The sequence below is a fragment of the Vespula vulgaris genome, chromosome 12, assembly GCF_905475345.1.
Source record: "Vespula vulgaris chromosome 12, iyVesVulg1.1, whole genome shotgun sequence".
Taxonomy (NCBI): Eukaryota; Metazoa; Arthropoda; class Insecta; order Hymenoptera; family Vespidae; genus Vespula; species Vespula vulgaris.
In genome coordinates, this window is record NC_066597.1 from 1,125,911 (window position 1) to 1,148,075 (window position 22,165).

The 22,165-nt window shown below is 40.9% G+C and overlaps 1 protein-coding gene across 4 annotated transcripts in view; it reads left to right on the forward strand.

Moving 5' to 3' along the window:
- The first annotated feature begins 14,053 nt into the window (after nucleotides 1–14,053).
- Nucleotides 14,054–22,165, forward strand: part of LOC127067938 (GATA-binding factor C-like) — a 61,665-nt gene continuing 53,553 nt past the window's right edge. For 2 of the 4 annotated variants that reach the window (XM_051003407.1, XM_051003408.1), the window contains exon 1: nucleotides 21,701–21,950. In XM_051003407.1, coding sequence (XP_050859364.1) covers nucleotides 21,761–21,950 — 190 coding nt within the window. In that variant the 5' untranslated portion in view covers nucleotides 21,701–21,760. Of the gene's footprint in view, nucleotides 14,915–21,277; nucleotides 21,951–22,165 lie in introns of those variants that run through there. The other 2 variants (XM_051003411.1, XM_051003409.1) reach the window with 2 other exon arrangements.

Here is a 22,165-nt window from a genome sequence, read left to right on the forward strand (position 1 = left end):
TCTTTCCTCCTGCTCCTCTTCCTAGCAGCTACGCGGCTAAATTATTGGAAAATAGTCGGTCGCTTGGAGAGATCCTCCAGCAACGCACGAGCCACCACGAGGACGATCTTTCTTCTGTTTTGTATTCCGTGGAAGCTTCGCGTGCTTTTGCTGATTTATTCCTCTTTTCTGCTTTCCGGTACTGCTACCCTCTCGCTCTTTCACCGTCTCTCTTACTATCTCCCCAGCAACTATGAGTTAGAAACTCTCTCTTAAGAGACGTTTTATCGTCTTATCTTCTCATACTTTGTTTTCTTTCAACTCGACAATTTTGCCTTTCTTATCTTATTATGCAACGAATATTATTAATTTCTGACAGAGCCCGTTTCCGAATCGTCTTTGCGCAGTAGAAGCTTCGACAGATGGTGCTAGATCACCGTAGAAATTTATGGTATCTCTCTTGGGAGCTAATAAAATAATTCTAATGTCAACACCCGTCCTTCGTTGCGCGATTGTTCTCTTTATCGTTGTCTAACTCTTGGTGACCCTCGATAGAGCACGGATGCACTTGTGCGAACAGATGGACGACGACGTTTGATTTGGCCAATTGGACTCAGCGGGCAGTCTTCATCACCCTCGGTAAGGGTGAAATCGATCCTTAATGTTCGTCCGAGCTGGCAAAACACGAGAGTTCGATCTTAAGCGCTCCTGTAATTGCCCATATACGCTTCGTATCTATTTTTTAAACGCATCCACTACTCGATTCTAGAGAATTATCGTTTTCCATGTTTTCATAAGTTCTTGCGATTTTCTCTTCTGTTTCGAAAAGGAATATACTTCGTTCTATCCTCATTTCTATGATTTTAAAAAGAAATGAAGCTGTACCGCATAGTTGAAATTCTTTTTCTTTTTTGTTTTCGATATCACTATTCGTCGTTTAAATAGAAATTGACTAAGGTATACCATACTTATTCTCAATCTTTCTCACTTTCTCTTTCCAGCAAGTAAGCATCGGAGTCTCTTTAATTAGCATGCTGCGTATCGATAAACGGCGCAAGTCAAAGTGCGCGCCGGAAATTATCGCGCCAATTACACGTGCCATTAGAGATACGAAGCTAGAGAGTTGAGCAAGTGAGGGAGAGAGAGAAAGGACGATTCGAGAGGGGTTGCCGACGATCGGACGGCTCGCAATCGTCTAATTTACGCAAATTGCAAATCTGCCCAGAGCCGCTTGGCATGTAATGCGCTAATGTTGGCGATCCTCCGAAGCAGTGCCGGCTCGCGCAGGCACAAACTAAGATCTAATAAAGCGACAAATTAGCCTAACGAGCGACACACCAACGTTGGAAATGCTGCATACCCCGTACGTTGGATTAACGCCGGACACGTTAATGGCTTTCCTATGTACGTAATTACACAGACTACCGTACGGAAATTACTGAACGCACTCGGTAGTTGCGAAAGAGATAAAAAAAAAGCAACTTCTATCTAATAGAATTTTCAAGGTATCAGGCGTTAGAAAAAGTACGTGGAACTAGTGATCGAAAATGAAACGATTTCTTATTATATTTTACAGGAATTTACTTTTGTCTTGTTTCTGCACGTAGATACGCGCGGGTTGTTTTTCGCTTTTATTTTTTTCCTATTTTTTGTTTGCATTTGATCCAACGCGTTCTCGTGTTTGTCAACGACGGTATCTACTCACGCTTCTCTCGATTATCTGCGAAACACGAAGCGATACTCGTCGAAATTAATTTCAGGTTGACGTACGACGGGCTCATAATATTGTCTCGTAACTCTCCGTCGGCGAGAGAGCAAGCTTATCTGTTTCGCAGTGGCGTTTCAATTAGCCACGCTCCCCGTACAAAAGTCTTATCCAATCGCTCGTTGCATAATGAGCGCATAAATACGTCGATCGATCGATCGTGGAAATTGAAAATCGTCGAGTCGTTATGCGTTATCGTTTTCTTCTCGTTTATAAACACTTTTCGCGTTGGAATCATTACGGAGTTTCAAAGGAACAAACTCGTGTCATCGAGATCGATAATATTGTGAAAAGGAAAACGAATAGCCACGTTGCATCGGATTAAGAAAGAGACTTCCGGTTCAGCATCATCGTCTTTCGTGACTCGACAATGAGAAAGGTTTGAAAGGTGCGCGCTAAAAAGGCTCTACTCGATGTGTCCCGCGAAACTCGAGTCACCTTTTTTTTTCTCTTTTTCTTTTTTACCCTCGTTCCCTCGAGTGGTGGTACACCTTCAGAGAAGGGCCTACGATCTGCCCTATCGACATCTATAGAGTTCGAGGGCGCTAAAGCGCTTAACTACAAGCCACTCCTCGAACGATCGAAGCCAAGTGTACCGTTTTTCTCCTGTCGTTCATTACACAAGTAGACTACTACCCACACCGATCCACGATCCTCGAGAATTATACATCGTAGCTGACGAATTTTCTTCGACCTACCTACCCTTTTTCTCTAATCGTTTACCTTGTTGTTACTCGCCCATCGACTTTTCATCTGGTGAACCATGAAAAAGAAAGGTAAGGAGGGCACCGCCCATTGCTCGTTACGAGGCACGAGCGTTCGTAACCTCTCTCTCTCTCTCTCTCTCATCTTTGAAAATCTCTCAAATAAGACTTCAACTCGACTTCAGAACTTGAAATTATATTACACTGAGTATATACCATCTACAATATGACTCTACTTACATCGGATTTAATTAAAAACAACCTATATGAAAAATGAATCGGGCTCAATAATTACATATACATCAATTTCGAGATGCAATATAAAGATGCAAAGACCAATCCCGAAAGGAATAATCACATCTGTAACTAAGTTCCCTCTCTTAAGGGCCAGCGTACAATCTCTCTCTCTCTCTCTCTCTCTCTCTCTCTCTCTCTCTCTCTCTCTCTCTCTCTCTCTTTCTCTTTCTTTCGTCATTTGATGAATGGTTACGTCGAGATCGTGCGAAACGAATCACCGTTTTGGCAGGTCCGTGTGTAAACGTGCAATTAGGTGGCAAGGTAGACGTCGATCGGCGAGTCTCGATCGAAGAAAATATTGTGCCGTAATGATAGAAATTAGGGTAGACTTCCGGCGTTGAAGTATCCAGAGTCGTTAAGGTGGAATGCGCTACCAGATAACTACGGATCCACCGAAACACACAACGTGTCTGTATCTGTGTGTTCTTTCTCTCTTTCTCTCTCTCTCTCTCTCTCTCTCTCTCTATCCCTCTCTGCGATGGCGAAGAATAATTTTCAGATGAGATAGCCACCGAAAGAGAAGAACCATCGATGGCCTGTTATTAGATAGGAATTTTTCATTCTTCTCTCGTGCAGGTAATTACATAGTAATTAAACTCGATTATGATTGTTCTTTAGTAACTTCGGTAGCATCATGTCACTCATTCTCTTTCTTTCTTTCTTTCTTTCTTTCTTTCTTTCTTTCTTTCTTTTTTTGTTGTTGTTGTTTTTTAATTCCTTTTTATCTTTTATCGTACATTTAAATTCAACGTCTTAATTTGACTAATGACTCGGCTGTAATCGATTGCGCCCCATCGATAATTTCTTGCAAAACGTTTTATAGAAAGAGGTAAACGATCGGAAAGAATGCTATGTAATTTTCTTCCTTCTTTTCTTCTTTCTGTTTTCTTTTTTTTTTCTTTTTTAAGCGCGACAAAGATCGGTAAAAAAGGTTAAGAAAAAGAAGAAAAAGGAGAAGAGAAAGGAAGAAAAAAAAATGGGACAAGAAATTTTGTATGGCTACCTAGGGGGTGAGAGTCGTATCTAGAAGTAGGAAGAAACTAGGAGAGTTCTATTTGGTCGTCTCTTGTCCCGTGCCATAAAGGCGGACAATGTACCATAATCCCTGGAAAGAATGCGGGGTACCTCGAGTCACAATGATATCCCGCATCGTCGGACGGATAGTCGTTTACGACAACTGAAATCGATACCTTGGCAAATCAATTATGATGATACAACCCCAAAATTGCGGCTTGAAAACGCGCATCGACGTTCTCTTTTTTCTTTTTTTTTGTTTTTTTTATCTTGTACAATAGTTAGATATCGCGAAATTGAGATCGATTATTTGAATTCGAATTGACGAGTCAGTTTTTGCGAAAAATTCTATAAAACTGAAATATATGTTTGGAGTCCTTTGGTTTTATAAGTTAGTAAAACACGAGATAGTTGACTGGAAGGAGTAGGACGTCCTTAGAAAAAGATAGAAACTTGAGAAAAGAAGAAACAGAACAGAGAGGACCTTACGCGGACGAGACGCTTTTTACATTTTACGGTGTTAGCACCGTCCATAAATCAGGCAGGGGGGCGACCATAAAACCGTGGTATATTCGTGCGCAAAAGAGATAGAGGCAACGGCTAGCGTTGGTCCTGCGGGGGTGTCCTTTTGGAAATCCTGGGTCAAGAAAATGGGACGAAACGCAGGCAGGGTGCAACCGTTGACGTTTCTTCTTTTCGTCTGTCGTGAAGACGGCGGAGACACAATAGCTTAAAGACATTGCGACATTTTAGAGCGCGGATCGCTAAGAAAGAGCTAAGAACAACGGAGCTCTTTCTTGCCCGAACTTGCTCTAATATACCTTCCACTACCTGAATTTTCATTCTTAAGCTCTACTTATCCTGACGGTACACTTCGGCGAATATTTTCCGGACCTAATCGGCTGATCTCGCATGCGAAATCGTGGAACTTGTAAGACGGATCACTATGAGAGGGGAAAACGGTGATCAGTAAGACAGGTGGCTCTCATTGTTCGTGCAGGGATTAGGTTAAGAAATCCCTTGGGTTAAAAGATTCTGCTGGCGTAATTGGAGCGTTTAGAAAATTCTTCTTAGACCGGACTACTTTGAATTTTCATGGTAGATTTTCGTGATAGAACTTTCTTGATCGTAACTTGGATATTGAATTTTTACATGATCAACGAACTTGTATCTAAACCAAAAAAGTTTTATTAGACAACAAGTTTTATTGGAAAAAGAAAATAGCCTTAGAATGTTTTCTAAGATTTCGAAAGAGGCAACGAGGCAAAAGGGATGCGAATGAAAAAGAAAAGGAAAAGGTAGCGTGGGTTGTGAGACTGGCGCCGGCTTTACGATACCTACGGATGTCCTTTCGAGTTCGAAATTTCCTAAAAGGTTAGTATGTCTACCTACTGTTCGAAAACTCGGCCCACTAAACTACGCTACGAACTTCTTGTAGGTAAGCCTAGAGAAACTAGAACGACCGAATTACCCTAATTTCTTCCGTGGAAAAAGAAATTTGGTCTGCACGAAAATCTCGTCTTGATCTTTTCATTGAGACACACAACTCGATCCTTTCATTAAGACGTAACAATTAGCTCTATTAACCTTTTTTCTTTTCTTTTCTTCTACTTTCTCTTCTTTCAATTTCCTAAGAATTTTGAGATTCGAATCACGCGTGAACGAGGAGCCTGGTGACTTTCGATTAATCACCACGCATTTTTGTGGTTGCTAGTTGCAATATTTTAGGAAGTTTAGAAATGGACACAAAGAAAAGAAAGAAAAAGATAAGGGGTGCGTAAATTATGAGTCGCCCATTTTGGGTTTTACTTACCTGAAGGAAGTAACGGTGCTTTGTCTCTACTCCGCAATCTTGGAAAATCTCCGAGGACAGATTTCGAAGATCCCTTACTCGTTCTTTCCTGTAAGAACACGTTCTTTAAGATGAACATTTTTCAAAAACGTAAATATAATCAAATTTGCCTACGTCCGATCGAAGAAAATGAGTCAGAACTTTTGCAAATATTGAACGTATCGATTTAAATCTCGCATAGATTTCTGATCTAGCATCTTCGAAGATCATAGTAATTTTGAAAATGTCGGCTTGCGGTGGACGCAAAGGTTACGCCGTACGAGTTTGCGAATAACAGAGACTAAGCCAGCAGCAAAGTTGAAGAATAGAAAAAGATAGACCGTGTGTAGGTACGTAGCTTCTCGTAGAACGAATACGATTATCTTGCTCGTCGGCGAACGAACGAGCATCCTCCTCGTATCTGAAAGAGATCGCCTAAACGGTCACTTATCTTTCTCGTGCTGGTCCTCGTCACGATAAGAGTCCGTGGTTTTACACCGTGTTGGGGCGTGTCGAAGATATATCCGGGCCTGCTTTTTCCTCGTTTGTTCGAAATTGAAGTTTATCGATGCGCCTGTTAGCCGCGCGCGAGTCTTCCTTATCTTTTCTTTTTCAAAGGCGTGGTCGACTCGTTCTCTCGTCGCTTCTTTTCTCATCCTCCTGCTCCTCTTCTTTCTCTCTTTCTTCTTTCCCTCTTTTTTCTTTCTTTTTTTTTTGTACCAATAATCGAGAAGCTCGTTCGATACACTTTCGAGATTTATTACGATGAGAAATTGCAGTTTGTTCAGTAGGTATAATTATTTTTAATGTACGGTTAAATAGTAGAGAGGAGGAGAAAGAGAGAGAGAGAGAGACTACTGGTTAGAGTTCAACACTTGATACTTTTTTTAATCTATCTCTTTGCTTTCTTTTCTTTTTCCAAGACCGAAAGTCGAACCTGCAAGACTTTAAAAGCTTGTCATTGTTAGAAAAACGTGAATCCGTGACGGCGTCGGCGGTCTTCGAAAAAAAATCAAAGGAGGGCGAAACGCGATTGCCTGGCGTTAGCTAGGATTCCAAAATATCAGCGCGACAAATCGGAACTGTGTTTAACGCGCGACGTCTCGAGATGCTTTCGAGACGCTTCAAAAAATGTCCTTAGACTTTCTCCGATCTCAATGAAGAAACCCGAACCAAGTTTCTTCGGATGAATTATGGCTCGGAGAAGAAATTTCAAGAAATGAAGAATTTTCGAACTAATAATCCCATTTATTTGCGACGCGAACGTTCGCACTGTTTTCAAATGTGATTCGTTAAGACTCTATCGTTTATTCTCTTTTAACTATTGCTTGACATTCTCTATTATGGCAGAGACTATGCTTTTCGAAGAACACGTTGCTTGGTTGACCTGTTCTCTCTCAGGATCGATTCTGTGGATCCCATTAATCCCTTTGGTCAACATTTGCGAATCAATCGCAAACTCGGGAACGGCAAACACGTCGTTGAAGTCGATCTCTCGTACAACCATACGCATACATACCTCTGTATGTAACTGTGGGTTTCTGAAGAACACACACATACTCGTATACGAATACACAGACTTGGCATAAAATTTTGTTCTATTATTTATTACATTGGAAGACTCATAAAATAACAAAGCTCGTTCCTGACGATAAATCAAGTTATCGTCGACTCTCTTTATCATTTTGTATATCTTAAATCCGAGTATCAAAAACACATTACGTCGTGTGCAGAATTCACAGAATCGTGTACATAGATTCGATTTTATCCGAGAGTCTCCCAACAACTCATTCTTCGTTCGTTCTTCAGGACTTTGTTCGATCTTCGAGGACTACTCCGCGAGGTGGTTTGTCACCAAAAGTTCCGAATCAAAGAGGAGGAGTCAGAAGAAGAAGAAGAAGAAGAAGAAGAGAGTTAGGAAAGTGCAAAAGCGAAGAAGAGAAGGAACGCTTGGTACTAGTAAAAGAGTAGCAACCAGGAGAATGCCGTTCCTTATCACGGTGGCATCGACAACTGTGAAAGATCTCTTTTCCAAGGTGGACTGAGGAGAGAGAATTCGGTCCTCTCTTTCTCTTTCTTTCTTTCTTTCTTTCTTTCTTTCTTTCTTTCTTCCCTCTATTTTTTCTCTCTCTCTCTCTCTCTTTCTTTCTCCTATCCTCGAGCCACGTCTCCTCGTTTTACCCCTACTCCTCGCACACAGGACCTATCTCTCCTCCAAATAGGTCTTGTAGTACTTAGGGTTCATCAAGATAACGTTTGCCTGGCTTTGTGTCTCCTCCAAGAGAGAAAGAGGAGCGTAGAGGCGCGAGGGAGGTGTGTATGCTCCGGTGGAGCCAAGAGAAAGAGAGAAAGAGAGAAAGAAAGAGAAAGAGAGAAAACATATTGTAGGTGCTACGCGAGCGAGTGGAAGTTTACGTTTTGGCCTTTTCGGGCTGCGAGGAGTTTTAAAGAACTTGCTTGGTTCCTTCGTTCGTTCCTTCGTTCGTTCCTTCGTTCGTTCGCTCGTTTCTTCTTCTCTCATTCTTGTGACAGACTTAGGATAAGTGCAAGAGATGAGAATGCATTGTGAAAAGTTTGCGGATAGCAAGAAGAGATCGTCGAATTCTGTCGAGTTAGATAGACAGAGAGAAAGAGAGGTACTCGAAAAACGAGATTTCTTACTGGACCCTTTTACAAAGAGAGGACTGTATTCTTCTTTCCTCTTTCTTTTTATCGATCGATACGATGCTTTCAAATCGCAAAAAAAAGAAAAAGAAAAAAGAAATACGATTGTTTCGAATTTCCTCGTACTTTTCCAAGACCGAGCTCTTACCTATTGTGAATATCTACCTATATTTTTTCGCTTTGATAATATTAAACGGATTTTCTCGTGAATATATATTTTCTTTTTAAACGAAATTTAACTTTCTCCAAGACGATTAATCTCAAGCACTGGTAAGTTTTATTCCGAGAGAGAAGATGAGAGAGAGAGAGAGAGAGAGAGAGAGAGAGATCGTTTCTCTCCTTAAACTTATTTTCAACGGAGTCTTTCTCTCATTCGGAGAGGGTCTTCCTCGGAGAATTTATCAGGCCGTTGGAATTAATCCGGCATTAATTCTAATCGTCCGGCGATTTATTAGCAGACGGTAAATCTACTCTTGGAAGTTCTGCAAGAAGAAGGAAGGGCCGGCAAAGTTTTCTCGCTCGCGGCATTCACTCGTCGTAAGAACGTAAAGAAAGATAAAGAGAGAGAGAGAGAGAGAGAGAGAGAGAGAGAGAGAGAGAGAGAGAGAGAGAGGGCAACGATCTACTTTGATTTTCTTCACTTTTATACCAGTCTCAATGAAATTTCGCTTCGCTTCTATCTCCGAATAACTATATGTGAAAGAATTGAGTGATTCATCATTCTCTAAATAAATTAAAATTGAATAAATCATATGAAGATTTCAAACGTTACGATAAAGCAAGAAATTCTATTTAAACAATTGATAATTCTGGATAAAAATTTATCTGAGTTGAATCTATAATTTGGTAATATTTATGACTCACGATTACGATTATCGGATGTACGTTATCCACGCTTCTATACGAACGGCAGTGTCACTTAACGGGCTTTTTGCAAATCTTTTGTAGTACTGACGTTACGACGAAAGGAAAAAATATGGATGTCGTAACTCATACAGCTATTTCCAAATGTATCTATTACCTATCTATCTACTTAATTACTTTTTAAAGACCAAAGTTAGAAAAAACGAAACAGATCTTATGAAAAAGTTTATGACGAAGAAAAGTTATAGCTATTGTCAAGATAAATTTTAAAGCCCAAGAGAGAATAACATTTGTGGGTTTAGGAAATTTTTGGTATAGACAAACAATAGGTCTCTCTCTCTCTCTCTCCCTCTCTCTCAATCTCTGGAGGATAAGGGTGGAAAAAATGAGTGGGGAAGAGAAGAGAAAAAAGAAAAGAAAGAAAAAACACAAGAAGGAACTTTTCTCCGCCCTGGCACTAGCCCGTTAATTTACGACGTTTACTTTCTAAGAGTATAGGTAGATACTTCTCGGACTTTTAGGTACAAACCGAACAAGTTAAACTCGTAAAACTAGCGAGAACGAAAGAAACAGAGAAAGACATACGGAGGAGGATTTTGCAATTTTTCGTTTCATTTTGCAAGGAAGAAAGAAAAAAAAAGGAAAAAGAAGAAAGCTAATTTTCGATAAACTTTTTCGATCGATCTCGAAAAATTATTTTTAGAAAACTTTTCAAAGAGAAAACATTGTTTCTCTCTTATCTCATCTAGGCAATTTCATTTTCACGAAAGAAGATTTTCCCATTTGAAGAATATACCTACAGGCATTTGCGAAATGTCCCCCGTTAAATACCAAGGATAATGAGTTCTACCTAATCACCCTTACCCAAGAAACTACTGAAATGTAAACTTGACTATGGATCCCTTTTAACGACGGTCATTAGACCTTTCGTATTTCTGTCAATTTAATATTAATAGCTGCATAAATAATGAATGGCACGTATAGATGCATCTTCAATAAGAGTTATTACTCCTAACAGATATACTAATTGATTCGTTTTATCTGCCTATAATGCTTCACTTTTGTTCCTTTGTATCGTAATTCTTTCGGATCTTTTACGATATAGATCTTTTATTTACAAAAATACTTTCTCTCCATCTTTACGATGGTATCGCATTTCGCTGGAATTTTACTCGATGATTTACCATTCGAGAAATTTTGACCGATGTAAGTAAGTAGGTATTAGGAGGTATAAACTTACGCAAGTATAACGTCGAAGGAAAAGTTATTATCGTCGGCGAATTTGACTTTTGGGAGATGGGAAGGAAAAGAAAAGAAAAGAAAAGAAAAGAAAAGAAAAGAAAAGAAAAGAAAAGAAGAGAAAAGAAGAGAAAAGAAAAGAAAGGAAAGGAAAGGAAAGGAAAGGAAAGGAAAGGAAAGGAAAAGAAAAGAAAAGAAAAGAAAAGAAGGAAAGGCGTTATCGGTAAGGAGGCCCCCGAGAGAAGAAGCAAGATTCTCTGTCTCTCTCTCTCTCTCTCTCTCTCTATCCTCTTCTTTATCGTTTTCTCTGTTCAACCCCCGTGGCTTCGACCACTACCACCACCAGCAGCGCCACCCCTTTACTTCCTCCACCATCTCTATTTTCGCCGAAGCTCGGGGCTGCCGTTTCGGTGTTCACACGGACGCACACAGAGCTGCCAGTTACTTTTTCAAACGTCGTACCTTTATCCGAGGTTTCCTTATCGGTCGAGCGCGCGCCACGCCGGTCAAGGAAGAAGAAATTGCCGAGTTTTCTCGCGTTGAAGCGGAAGCATAAACCGCGCGTATTCTCTTTTCATCTCCGTCTTTTTATTTGTTTCTTTTTTCTCTTTTTTTTTGTTCTCTTTTCTTTTTTTTTTCTTTTTGGTTTTTATTTCTTTCTTCTCTTTTCTTTTCTCTTTCCTCTTTTCTTGCCCTTTTTTCGTATTCCTTTTTCTCTCTCTTATCTCGAGAATTAACAAACACGTTACAATGGGAATTTATTTGACTATATATATTTCTATTTTCGCGCGTGTATATATATGTATATATATATATATTTCTTTTTTTTTCTTTCTTTTTTTTTTTTATACGTTATTAATGATAGGTAGAAGCAACTCGAAAGACGATTTATCACAGTACGGAGACAATAGCGATTTTCCAAGTGAAGATGTAAAGCGTGTATAATTATCGTGGTATCAGGTTTTAGTGTGTAAGTCTGCATATAGGCAGATAGTACATAGATAGCTATATGTGTGTGTATGTCTCTCTCTCTCTCTCTCTCTCCCCCTCCCCCCCTATGAACGCGCTCGAACTCTCCGCTCTCGAGGCAGAAAATAATAAATCGATACCGACGTCGACGCGTCGCGATATCCGCCGAACTTCGGAAGCTCGCGTAGCCACGTAAATTATGGTTATTCTCTTGACTCGAGCTCTTCCTCTTCTTCGTCGTTACGCCGATGGAATATCGGATGGGAGCAAATATCTGACCGGACATCGGACCAGTCAATCGATAAACGAAAAAACATTAATTTCTCTTTCTTTTTCTTGTTTGCTTTTTTTCCCCGATAATGGCAGCAATTATTTCATATGGAATCTTAGAAAACTATAGGTATAATACCTACGCGTAACTCGTAATAATATTTATAGAAGAAGAGATCTCGTGGAGGATAAAACGTTAGGTCTACGTAATACCTAGGTATCTATTATGAAACACGAATAGTGCTATGTAATACCGATGCTCATAAAAATCATCGCCCTTTATCTATACGTATAACGGAGGAAGAAAAATTGTGCAATTCGCTGCACCATAAATCCCATCGTTTTCGCAGCTCGTTTTCGGTACGGTCAATCAACATCGCTCGAACTCGATCGATCGCGTTATTATTATTCCTCTCGCACGTCCGTAGGTATTATAGATAGGTACATATGTATACACAATCCCATACATAGAAGATGTCAATGGATCGCGTTCTAGCGTAGAGATGCTAGAAAATGTTGCGTCGAGATCGTTGGACACGGTAGCGTTCCGTATGGCTCCTCTTTCGCGGAGGTGGAGACGAAAGAGGGAGAGAGATGGAGAGATAGCGATGAGAAGGAGGGGGAGGGGAGAGAGAAAGAAAGAAAGAGAGGGGAAGAAGAGTTGTAAAAATGAATCGATAGGCGGAGTTTTTCAGGAGGTGCCGCTAGAGGCGCTGGAGGTGGGGAGAGCGATAGGCGGAGTCAAGCTGATTTAGGGCCGCCATTTTGTGACAATGGACGAGAGGGGGTATGCCTATCTGATTGGCTGATCTACGGACTTCTCTCGTCCTGGACAAGCTTCTACAGATTGTTCGGTTGTACTCCGCCGGTACTCCAGCCAGCCAGCCAGCCAGCCGGCGACTCGGCAACGCAGCCACCCCCTCCCCTACTCCGTCTCTCTCTCCCCCCCTCTCTCTCTCTTTCTATACACGCATATAGCCATCTTTCTCTTGCTTCTCGAGCGACGCCGTTACCCCTCCTCTGCTTTTCCCCCTACTCCTTCGTTATACCTCCCTCTCCGTCCTCGTAAGCTTCTTCTTCCTCCGCGTGCGTGTGAGCCACGCGAGACCCTCTCTCCTTTCTCTTCTCCACGAAATATCCTCCAAGAATCACCACGCTTTATAAAGTAGAGATTTTTCAGCAAAACAAATCAGAGCTTTATCGCGCTTGATTTTGTCTTTAACGAATCCTCAATAATATTTATTTTCGTTCTATCTTTTAGATAGAACTGATACATAGATACTCTTTCTATCTATTTATTCGACGAATTATTTTATCTATCGTTATCGTTCTTTGCTTTTAATCTCCCATCTCTGTCCTTTCTCTCTCTCTCTCTCTTTTTTCTTCCTATTGTTATTGGAGATGCTGAAATCGGGCGAGTTTTTTTAGGAGGGTGGGAACGATATATCTCGATCAAGGGAGCCGTATCTCATCTAGATAGGAAGGAGCCCGTGGCGATGGTAGCGGCATCGAGATCGGCTTACTCGCGCTTGAGAAAGAGAAAGAGAGAAAGAGAAAAACAGGCGTACGCACCACGAGGATTCTCTCTCTCTCTCTCTCTCTCTCTCTCTCTCTCTCTCTCTCTCTCTGTATCTTCGACGTGATCTTTCGCGCGCGGCACGCGCCACGCTTTCCCCGATTCGATCTAAATTCGGCCACCGATCCTACCGAGACACCACTACGAAAGAGAAAGAGGGAGAGAGAGAGAAAGAGATTCTCTCTCTTTTCTCTACTCGTCACCTCAAACATACGCGCACGCGCAACTTAGATACTCTCTTTTTCTCCTCTCTCGAGGACCAAGAAAAAGATCTCGAAACCTTCTCACGATTAATCTCCTTATTGAGAGACAGATTTTGTGTTCTTCTTGCGCTATCCGATATAAGATTATCATAGGACATCTTGATCCGTCTCCCGAGATACCTACCTACTTAATTGGAATCCGCAGAGATTTGACTTTTCTCCGAGTATTATCGCCGAGATAAGTGTCGATCGCTCGATCGCCGTACGAGAGATGTCGAAACAAAAACAAATAATCAAGAAATCGTGTGCGTGAGTATTCTGCGATATAAATATCGTCGGTAATAAAATGTAACACGCGTCAACGATTATAATTGAACCGATTGCCCGCGTCTGGACAATTGTCGAACATTTCACTGACATTTCCTCCCCTTAGTAACCCCGAGGTAACGCCTAAGCATAACAAGTCAGAAAACAATTCCATGCATTCGTAGCATCTTGAAAAGTCTCGAAAGTATGCGATTAATCTGCATAAACGAGCATTCCCGATGTTGGAAAAGTAGGAAAGCACACGGTAAAGGTAAAGAGAAGAGACGCGACGGAGTTGTCTCTTTACTACTTTGACGGGGTTTGTGGAGGTAGAGGTGGGTCAGTGGTGGGAGATGAAGAGAGAGAAGGAGAGAGAGAGACAGAGAGAGACATAGAGACAAAGAGAGAGAGAGAGAGAGAGAGAAGAGAGTGGAGATGAGTCAACGCCCGCGGTAGGTTGGACCCGTGTTCGTAGGCGTAACCGTAGCTTGCCGAGGAACGGCGAACGTAACCGAAGCCGGGTGAACGTGGGGGCCACGTAGGCCCGTGTTTTCGTGCGCCTTAGTTCCGCGCCGGGTGCCACATAAGACGCATCGAGGGTCGAGTGTTTGCGCGCGCGCGCGCGTTTCTCTTACAATAATCATATACATCAAACTTCGAAACGAGTACCTGCCCACCCCCCTCAACCACAGTGTGGGTGAGAGAGAGAGAGAGAGAGAGCGAAAGAAATAAATACAAGTGGAAGGACAACGAGAGAGAACAGTTGTCAAATACTTGTTCTCGATCTTAATCGGTATTATTATTTCCTTTCGACTTTCGTTCTTGATGATTATTCGTGAGAGATACGGACATATGCAAGGAAAAAAATTCGAAGGAGCGAGATAGGGAGAGAGAGAGAGAGAGAGAGATATCTGATTGTCGCGAGGCAGTTACAGAAGAGAGACAGAGACACATACAGAGCGAGAGAGGAGAGAGAGAAAGAGAGAGAAAGACAGAGACTATCCAAGGAAAGAAGAAAAACAATACTTTGGAACGCGCCACGATGTGCTGTGTGTGTGTACGGTGTAAAGTGTTGGTGGTAAAATAGTGATAACGAGATAGTAACCTCCCCCCTCCCCACTACTACTTCGTACGAACGGCCAGCTTTTTTCACGAAGCTCGCCGGTTCGCCGGCGTCGTGCTGCTATTATCGTTCTTTTCTCTGCCCCGGGATCCACGCTTCTTCGTGATAAGGTAAGAATCGGATCGGTATCTCGAAAGCGCCGGCGAATCGTTGCCTCGATTGGATTATCAAAAGTACATATATCCATCTATCTCCGTCTTTGTCTTACTTTCTCGATCCGCCGAAAATCGACAGTCGGCAAACGATCAAATCATCGACGATACTAACCTTATCGTCTTGACAAATATTTGTCGACAGTGTGACATTGCGTTGTTGGATATCTAAAAGAGAGATTTCTGGAGTAGATCGAAGCGTATCTTCCTTGGGAGATTTCTTTTTGGGTAGGTACGTGAATACATCTTGTGTTTTTTTTTTCTTTTTTTTTAAGTCGAATCGAAAATAAATCTTTTCGATCGGTAATCGGCCGTCGATAGTAATAGAATTATGATACTCGAGTATGGACAAGAAATGTGCGATAGGTTTGACAGGTTTCTTAGTCGTATGATGGAAATAGCAAAGTCCACGATCGCATTGTGGCACCATCAAAAATAGTATCCACTACGTTTTCAGTTTTCCTTTTGTCTCTTTTTATCGTTCCCGTCGTTCGGCGTGTTCGTCAATTTGTTGTTATTTGTAGGATCGTCGCGTTACCGAGTTAACGCGATACTCTCGTCTTTCGTTTCTTCCTATCTCTTAAGATATTAGCTCGCGACGGATGCAAAGCAACTAAATATAGGCTAAGTAAGAGACGTAATCGAGGTTGACTGAAAACGTCTAGAAAAGAGGGCGGAGGAGGCAGAACGGCGTACGTAGGCTTCCGACGGTCGTTAGAATCGTTTGAAAGCAAGCGAATTAGATAAATTTATGCGAGTTGGCTGTGAGCCTCCTTATAGCAGCCGACGTCTTTCTCTCATTAAGAATGAATTCAGAGATATCAGCGGTGTCGTTTCGAGTAATCAAATATTTCAGTTGTGACATAAAATAAATAAAAATATTTTTTAGAGAGAGCGAAGTTATCGTAATGGTATTGACGACGTTATCGTTCGATCTTCGTGTCAGTTTGCGATTAGACGGATTAAAATCTGGATTAGATTCTCGTGTTTTTCATTTTATTTTATTTCTCTCTCTCTCTCTCTCTCTCTCTCTTCATTTTATTTCCTTATTACTTTCTCGTTTTCTTCCCTTTGAATATCGTCGAAACATGGTTGAATTTCGTTCGTAGAGCGTACAATGGTTGTTGTTGAAAGGATGAGTAGAAGACCTTCGAAAGACGCAATCGGCAAGGCGTAAAAGCGAAGAACGGATTTGCTTTGACGGGAGAACGAAAGTCGAGTACGCTCGAGTGGCCAGCTCCGTCGGGTACAGGACTTCGAGGCTGGCAAACAGGTAGCTCTCTCTCTCTCTCTCTCTCTCTCTCTCTCTCTCTCTCTTTCTCTACCAAAGAAGGATTCTCCTTTTCTTTCGAATCGTCGAAAAGAGAAATTTCACGGTTAGAAGGTGTGCTTCGAGGCCGTAACTCGAGAGATCCAACCAAAATTCCAAACAACAGCGGCGTATTACTACGTACCTACTTGAAAAAATTCCTTACCGCGAAAACTCGACCGATAATTCCTTCGTTCTTCTCGTCTTTTTTATCAAATTTTTTCTTTTCTTTTTTCTTTCTTTCTATTTTTTCTTGTTTTTTTTTTTTGTTGTTTTGAATATTCGAAAACGGAAAAAGCTAGTATTACTCCGAGTATCACGATGAAAGAGCCGGCGAAGGAACACGATATGCCGTGCCCCCTCTCCCACTTGGTATAATTGCCAATTTGCAAGTATAATAAACGGCTCGGCGGTTTGTGTTTTCGTTTATTAGCCGCGAATTACCCTCGCTTATTAGCGCGACGGTGCATTTCAAGTATCTCTGAGTTGTTGCCCCGTTTACTATAGAATTCGTGTCCACGCGAATTACCTGCAAAACTATCTAGATCTATTGCCATTTTCGAAAATTTCGAGTTTGCGCTGTATCACTCGTACCGTATCACGCAAGTACTTTATCGATTTCCCTTGAAATTAGAAAAAGAAAAAAAAAGAAAAGAAAGAACTGAAGAGTCGAAATTTGAAGGATTGAAAATACGATCGGTCGATCTTTTGGATTAGAAACGTTTATCGTTTGTTTTATTGACTAGATTTTGATCGGTACGAGTGTATACGAAGCAACATATATCTACCTAAATCATAATTTTAATCCGAGGATTGCGAGTATTAGTATAGGCATAGAGATAACAACTTTCATTAAAACGTGTTTGCAACTTGTACATTGACAAGTACTTACCTACTTCAATTTGTTATCACTTTTATTGAAGTTGTGCATTACCGAAACTATAATAACTAAGTACACGGTACTTAACAAATATCTTCTTTATTTTTTTCACTTTAGTAGAAACATGATGTTACCTATTTTATATTTTTAGAATTTTATACTCGGATAGAAGAGCATGGAGATTAGAAATTATATTAATGATCGAACGAACGTAACTTTTTCGTTATTAATTTTCTTAAATTTCCTGACATTGATATTACGTTCCTCGTTTCGGTGCAATTTTTGTGATCCTCGAATGATCCGTCGCGACCTTCGTGTCGTGTCCTCGACATGAACGGTGTATTACTCAAGAAGATATCGGCTTTCCTCGACCAAAGGAAAGGAAGAAGGAGAGTAAAAGATCGAGACGATAGAGGGATTCGATAGGGGGTCCGATATATCGGGCCCCGTTGCTCGAGCGACGGCCACGATTGTGCGAGTTCCGAGGCTCGCACCCTACGCGCGCATACACACTCGTGCAACGTCTTCTTCTTTCGATATTTGATTTCTTTTTATCTTTTTTCTTGCTTTCTTTCTTTCTTTTTTCCTTTTCTCTCTTCTCTCTCTCTCTCTCTCTCTCTCTCTCTCTCTCTCTCTCTCTACGAGATCCCCTAGAGAAAAAAAAATACACGGACGAGTGACGGTGCTATTGTAATCGCGAGAAATCCAGTGTGTACTCAGTATCGAGAGATACTTCAAACTATGTCCTCGTATTTCAACAAGCTTTTCGTGCGTTACAAATCGTTGGTCGATATTTTCGTCTTGGTCAACGTGTTGTCAACGACACTTTTCCTATCGTGACATCGAAGAAGAGCATAAGTTTCTTTGAGTCGAAAAAAAATTAAAAAAAAAAAAGAAAAAAAAGGAGAAAAATAAGAAAGAAAGAATTAGTTTTAGCGTAGTCACAGAATTTCTCTCCATTTTAAAAGATTCCAACGATTACAGAATTTTCCAAAGTGTGTAGGTAGTACAGATATCTCTTTCTTTCTCTTTTCGTATGACACGTGGTCTTCACCTGCCCAAAACTTAACCGTTTTCGTTGCTTTCAAGGAAGACGAGATTAACGAATTTCGATAAGATTAGAAGGTGATACGTGATCGAGCTGATGGTTACGATGGAACTCTCCGACGATCGTTGGGTAGTCTTCGACTTTGGGGACGTGTGTTTTCGAATAGATAAGAAATTTTTCGGATGTTTTCAAATTTGATTTTTTATTTCTTTCTCTTCTTCGTCGTTAGAATAAATAGGAAACAAAAATAATCATTGTCGAGTATACTTTAGTTTTCATAGATTTATCTAATGGGTGATAATCTTAATGAACGTAAGTTTGATTGATTAATCCAGTCGTAAACGTCTAGCGTGTCTAGAAGAACTTGGATTCTTTTTTTAGATTAGAGGATTTCCCCCTCCCCCTCCCCCCTCTCCGTCCCCCTCTCTCTTTCTATCTCTCTCTTTCTCTCTATACAACTATCTTGCTTTCTAGTCTGCGAATTAACGGCCTCGTAATCTCGTAATCTCGTATTCGGTCAAAGTCTCAGTGATAGTTCAACGTTCGTTATCTTCAGGAAGGTCCTCTTATCTTTCTTCGGTTCGACGTACAAAAATTGGTGCTTAGATCTTCGAGAGAAAAAAAAATAGTTCCTTTTATTATTCTAGGAAAATCGTAGGAAGCGCCTTGCTTTCTCCTTTTCTTTCTTCGTTCTCTTTTCTTTTTCTTTCTTTTTTTTTTTGTTCTTTCCTCTTGCTCTTCTTTTTCGCATTTGTTTTCGTAATTTTGATCGCGGTGTAAAAAAGAAATTTTGTAATAAATATTCAGTCGATTACGTGCCAGCGCGATATCACGAGTGGATATTGAATCGAGTCGTTATCAAAAGAATTGTCCGAAGTGCAAGAGGGAGAAACGCATATAGTCAGCTACGTATATAGATGCGTAGCCATTGAAATATAAAAATATATTATTCAAGTAATCCGAATCGAATTGGCAGAATAATCATAAAGATAATCGCGACGATAAACTCTGATCGATCCCGTCAAATTTTGAGTGAAACATGATCGATCGATGTTGCAATGATAATCGTCCAAATTTCACCGACGATTTTTGCCATATTTTTTTTTTTTTTTTTTTTAAGGAAATATCCCTTGTAAATATTAGAAAGAAAGAAAATCGTGATGATTATTTGAACGGCTCATAATGCACGGGAAAATAATAACGGATTTTATTTTTATCTTTTCTCTCGATATTTATTGATAGCATTTGTCTTTTATAGATTGTAACATGGTACTCGATCGTTATATAGACCGTCGGATTAAATAATGATATGTAAATAAGAGAATAAAGGTCACCCGATAAGAGGGTGGACCGAATCGCAAGAATGGAAATCTCTTGATGGGCTATAAGGGCGAAAGAAAAAGAAAAAAAGAAAACAGAAAAAGAAAAGAAAAAAAAAAAAAACAGAACAAAATGTTCGTTGAAAATCAATCGCTGGATAGACGGGCGCATTCCGGCAACAGTAATCTTATCCAACGGCTCCCTTGCTCATTATCTTATCAGCTATCGTTTTCGAGTATTTTATTTGCTCTCTCCTTGGAGAGGACAATTTTCGTGGACTCCGTTTTGCGAACGATAAGGAAAATAAAAAAAGAAGTATCGCCTACCGAAACCAAATCGATCCTATCAACGATCGACCAACATCCTTTACTCTCTTTCATTTCTCAATAGATATCCATCTCTTAGACAGTGAATTAATACCAATTACAATCTAAAATTATTGTTCTTTTTTTCTTTTTTTTTTTATCGATTAATATTTCACGAATTTAATATTTCATGAATTTCGTACGAAATGTTTGTTCTTCTTTTAATTTCCGAATTCATAATTTAATTAGCGGGTTGCGATAGTTATCGTTGCAATTGATTATTTATAATTCCAAGGTTAGAGTCTGCCTCTTTCTTTTTTTCGTGTGGCATCGTTGAAAGAATCGGCTCGATATTTTGAAGGGGGCGAGCGGATCGAAGAGGGACTTGTCTCTCTCTCTCTCTCTCTCTCTCTCTCTCTCTCCGCTCTTTCTCCCTCGTTTGATTGCGTCACCGATGACCTTGATCGGCCACGAGTTTATTGATAAATCGTTTTGTGCCACTTTATCGTCGAGTACCTCAGTGTGTTCCCACTAAAGCACTGATCAGGTGGCAATTAAGGAAAGATCTTCCCTTTTATCGGTATCGTCGCGTATTTTCAAGATTTTCCGTTTCATTCATATCCGGTAGGTAAGTTTCGTTTATTAATTTTTCTAATCTCGTTAGGATTTCGTTAGAATCCGTATCGATCATTCGTATAGATAGCTCGTTCCAGTTCTATTGAGCGTGTCCAAGAGTGAAGTACCGTCGATATATCTATCGAGATTTTCGAGAATCGATAGATCATTACGAAAACAATATTAACGATTAGTAACGTTACAACGTTGAAACATTTGGTAGCATCATTACCACGAAGGATCGCTGATAATAATGAATATCGTCGATTAACGGTACGTAATGAGGGGATCGAGAAAACGTTTCTCCTTACAATGTAATCGAGTATGGTTTGCAGTGAGAGACCCATTGAGAGTCCGTAAAGACTATGACAAATTATTTATAGCCGTCGATAAAGGTAGTATAAATCTTGGTTCGCGTAGTTCGCGACTCGATTCTCACGTATCGAGTTTCTTGTAATTTACGAGACGATGTCTCTCTTTCTCTTCGTCGTTGAAGAAAGTGACGGAGAAAAAGTACGTACACGGTGGTACCGAATAAACTCTGCAACGAGTTAAATATATAAAAGAGAGAAAATTTCCATGGGACGACGCGTTGAAAGTTTCGCGAAGGATCGCGGACACCGCGAGGACGTTTATGGTTAATCGAGTTTGGCAATTGATTCTGAAGAAAGAAAAACAAAAGTGAGACAAAGACGGAGCGAGGGGAGTTTTCAAAATGGCTTACGTCAGACAGAAAATCGTTAGATAAAATCTATGATCGAGGAGGGATCGTCGAGATCTCGCGATAGGTATCAGGTTCGATCGGCACCATAAACCAATAACCATCTCTTCTCGATTGTTTCAGCGTGCGCCGAGGCAGGACCGTCGATTACATCGATCGAGGAGACCTCCTCTACCAATCTCTCTCCGTCTCTTTTCCTCTATCCTGAGTGATTCAATCAGAGGATTACCTATGAACTCGATGGGCGTCGGGTGGACCAAGCTAGCGGAAGAGAAGATGCGTCATTGGCAGCTCTCTTAATCCTCTTTTTCTTCTTCTTCTTCTTTCTCTATCGTCTTTTCTCTCTCATTCACTCTATCTCTCTTTCTCTTTCTCTTCCAGAATCCATTCTTTTTTTTCTTTCTCTTTCTTTCTCTTCCTTCCTATCTTTCCGTTTCTCTCTCGGTTTCACGCGAGAAGAGAATCTTGAGAGAATCGAGCTTCCTTAAGAGCAGGAGAGGAGGAGGAGGCGGAGGAGGCGTAGGAGGAGGAGGAGGAGGAGGAGGAGGAGGAGGAGGAGGTGGCGGAGGATAAGAAAAAAAAAAGAAAGAAAATTTCGGAGACAAAATGGACATGAGCAGCGAGTCGAGTGCGGCTAGGTGGTACGAACCACCTCGGACGTCCCTGGAGCCGCCCTCGGCGGCGGCCGCCGGGGTGGCCGGAGTCGTGGGCAATCCCACCGACTACAGGGGTTACTACCCCCATGCCGGACCCACCGCCCACCACCCCGCCGCCGCGGCGGCGCACTACGCCCACAGTGAGTACCGACCATCTTCTGTCTTTCTCTCTGTCACTCTTTTTTTCTTTCCTATTTTCTTCGTTATTTATACTTTGTTTTTCTTTCCTCTTTTTTCTCTCTCTATCTTTCTTCTTCTTCTTTCTTCTTCTTCTTCTTTATTTTTTTCTTTTTTTTTTCCTTTTTTTTTCTTCTTTTCTTTATCATCCTACAATCTTCACCCAGACTTTGAGAAA